Source organism: Microtus ochrogaster, chromosome 24 (genome assembly GCF_000317375.1).
Source record: "Microtus ochrogaster isolate Prairie Vole_2 chromosome 24, MicOch1.0, whole genome shotgun sequence".
Classification (NCBI taxonomy): Eukaryota; Metazoa; Chordata; class Mammalia; order Rodentia; family Cricetidae; genus Microtus; species Microtus ochrogaster.
This window is the reverse complement of record NC_022024.1, coordinates 9481767-9483421: the sequence shown is the minus strand read 5'-3', so window position 1 is coordinate 9483421 and position 1655 is coordinate 9481767. Positions and strand designations below refer to the sequence as shown.

Here is a 1655-nt window from a genome sequence, read left to right as displayed (position 1 = left end):
TTTTGTAGTGTACTGTAAAGAGATGTATGTCTAGGGCAATTCTTTGAGTGTTGGCTTAATTTAAAATAACAGATGGTCAAAGAAATCATGAAATATGAAGTCCCAACACAATGTGCTCTATAATCATGAAATAAAAACAAAGTTTATGTGTCTTTTGACAGGGTTTCATGTAACTCAGGCTGGCCTTGAGCTTTCAATGCTGTTAAAGATGACTTTGAACTCCTGGTCTTCTTGTCTCCACCTCCCAAGGGCTGGGATCATAGGCATGAGCCATCATCAGTTTAGATTTACATCAAGTATTTTGGGGTTTACCTTTTTATATTTTCCTTTTCCAGAATCTATAATGGCAAAAATGTACATGAAATCGAAGGAGATAGTAGAGCTGGTCAACACGCAATCCTGGATGGACAAAGGTCTGAGTTCTCAAAATGAGATGAAGGAACAGGAGAGAAGATCAGGCTCTTATGGGATGCTTGGAACCTTAACTGAAGAGCATGACAGTATTGAAGAAGAGGAAGAAGAGGAAGGTGATGGAGAGAAACCTAAAAGAAGAGGTCCCAAGAAAAAGAAGATGACCAAAGCACGCCTGGAGAGGTTCAGGGCCCGAAGAGTCAAGGCCAATGCTAGGGAGCGGACCCGGATGCATGGCCTGAATGATGCCTTGGATAACCTTAGAAGAGTCATGCCATGCTACTCTAAAACCCAAAAACTTTCCAAGATAGAGACTCTTCGACTAGCAAGGAACTATATCTGGGCCTTGTCTGAAGTCCTGGAGACTGGCCAGACACTTGAAGGCAAGGGATTTGTGGAGATGCTCTGTAAAGGGCTCTCTCAGCCCACAAGCAACCTGGTCGCTGGATGCCTCCAACTGGGACCTCAGTCTGCCCTCTTGGAGAAGCATGAGGAAAAATCTCCAATTTGTGACTCTACTGTCTCTGTCCACAGCTTCAACTATCAGTCTCCAGGGCTCCCCAGCCCTCCTTATGGCCATATGGAAACACATCTTCTCCATCTCAAGCCTCAACCATTTAAGAGTTTGGAAGACTCTTCTTTTGGGAGCCATCCACCTGATTGCAGTACCCCACCTTATGAGGGTCCACTCACACCACCACTGAGCATCAGTGGCAACTTCTCCTTGAAGCAAGGTGGCTCCCCTGACTTGGAAAAATCCTACAGCTTCATGCCACATTATACCTCCGCAAGTCTAAGTTCAGGGCATGCACATTCTACTCCCTTTCAGGCTGGCACTTCACGCTATGATGTTCCTATAGACATGACCTATGATTCTTACCCCAACCATGGTATTGGAACTCAGCTCAATACTATCTTCACTGATTAGCTCAGGAAGATAAACATCAACACGTCAGAAAATGAGGTGGAGATATTTTCTCTGTTTCTAGTGGCTGAGTTAAACCCTCAGAGAATTTAAAAGAACCCTTTGGATATACATCAAACACAATGACCCTAGTCCAATCAGAATCTCCTATTCCTGATAACTTCCTTCTCATTAATGTCTTACATTGCACCAATTCCTGTATTTGGGATTCTCACGTGAAAATATTTCATGGTTTGTGTTCACATGGCAATAGTATAGAAAACCAAGACCCTGCTCCAGTGGTACCAAAGACTCATTGGATGCTATGCCAAGTAACTTT

At 43.6% G+C, this 1655-nt stretch overlaps 1 protein-coding gene across 1 annotated transcript; it reads left to right on the top strand.

Moving 5' to 3' along the window:
* The first annotated feature begins 343 nt into the window (after positions 1 to 343).
* On the top strand, positions 344 to 1339 carry Neurod4 (neuronal differentiation 4). Its single transcript, XM_005358027.2, has one exon. It carries the CDS (start codon positions 344 to 346, stop codon positions 1337 to 1339), a length of 996 nt encoding a protein of 331 aa, XP_005358084.1.
* The last annotated feature ends 316 nt before the right edge of the window (positions 1340 to 1655 follow it).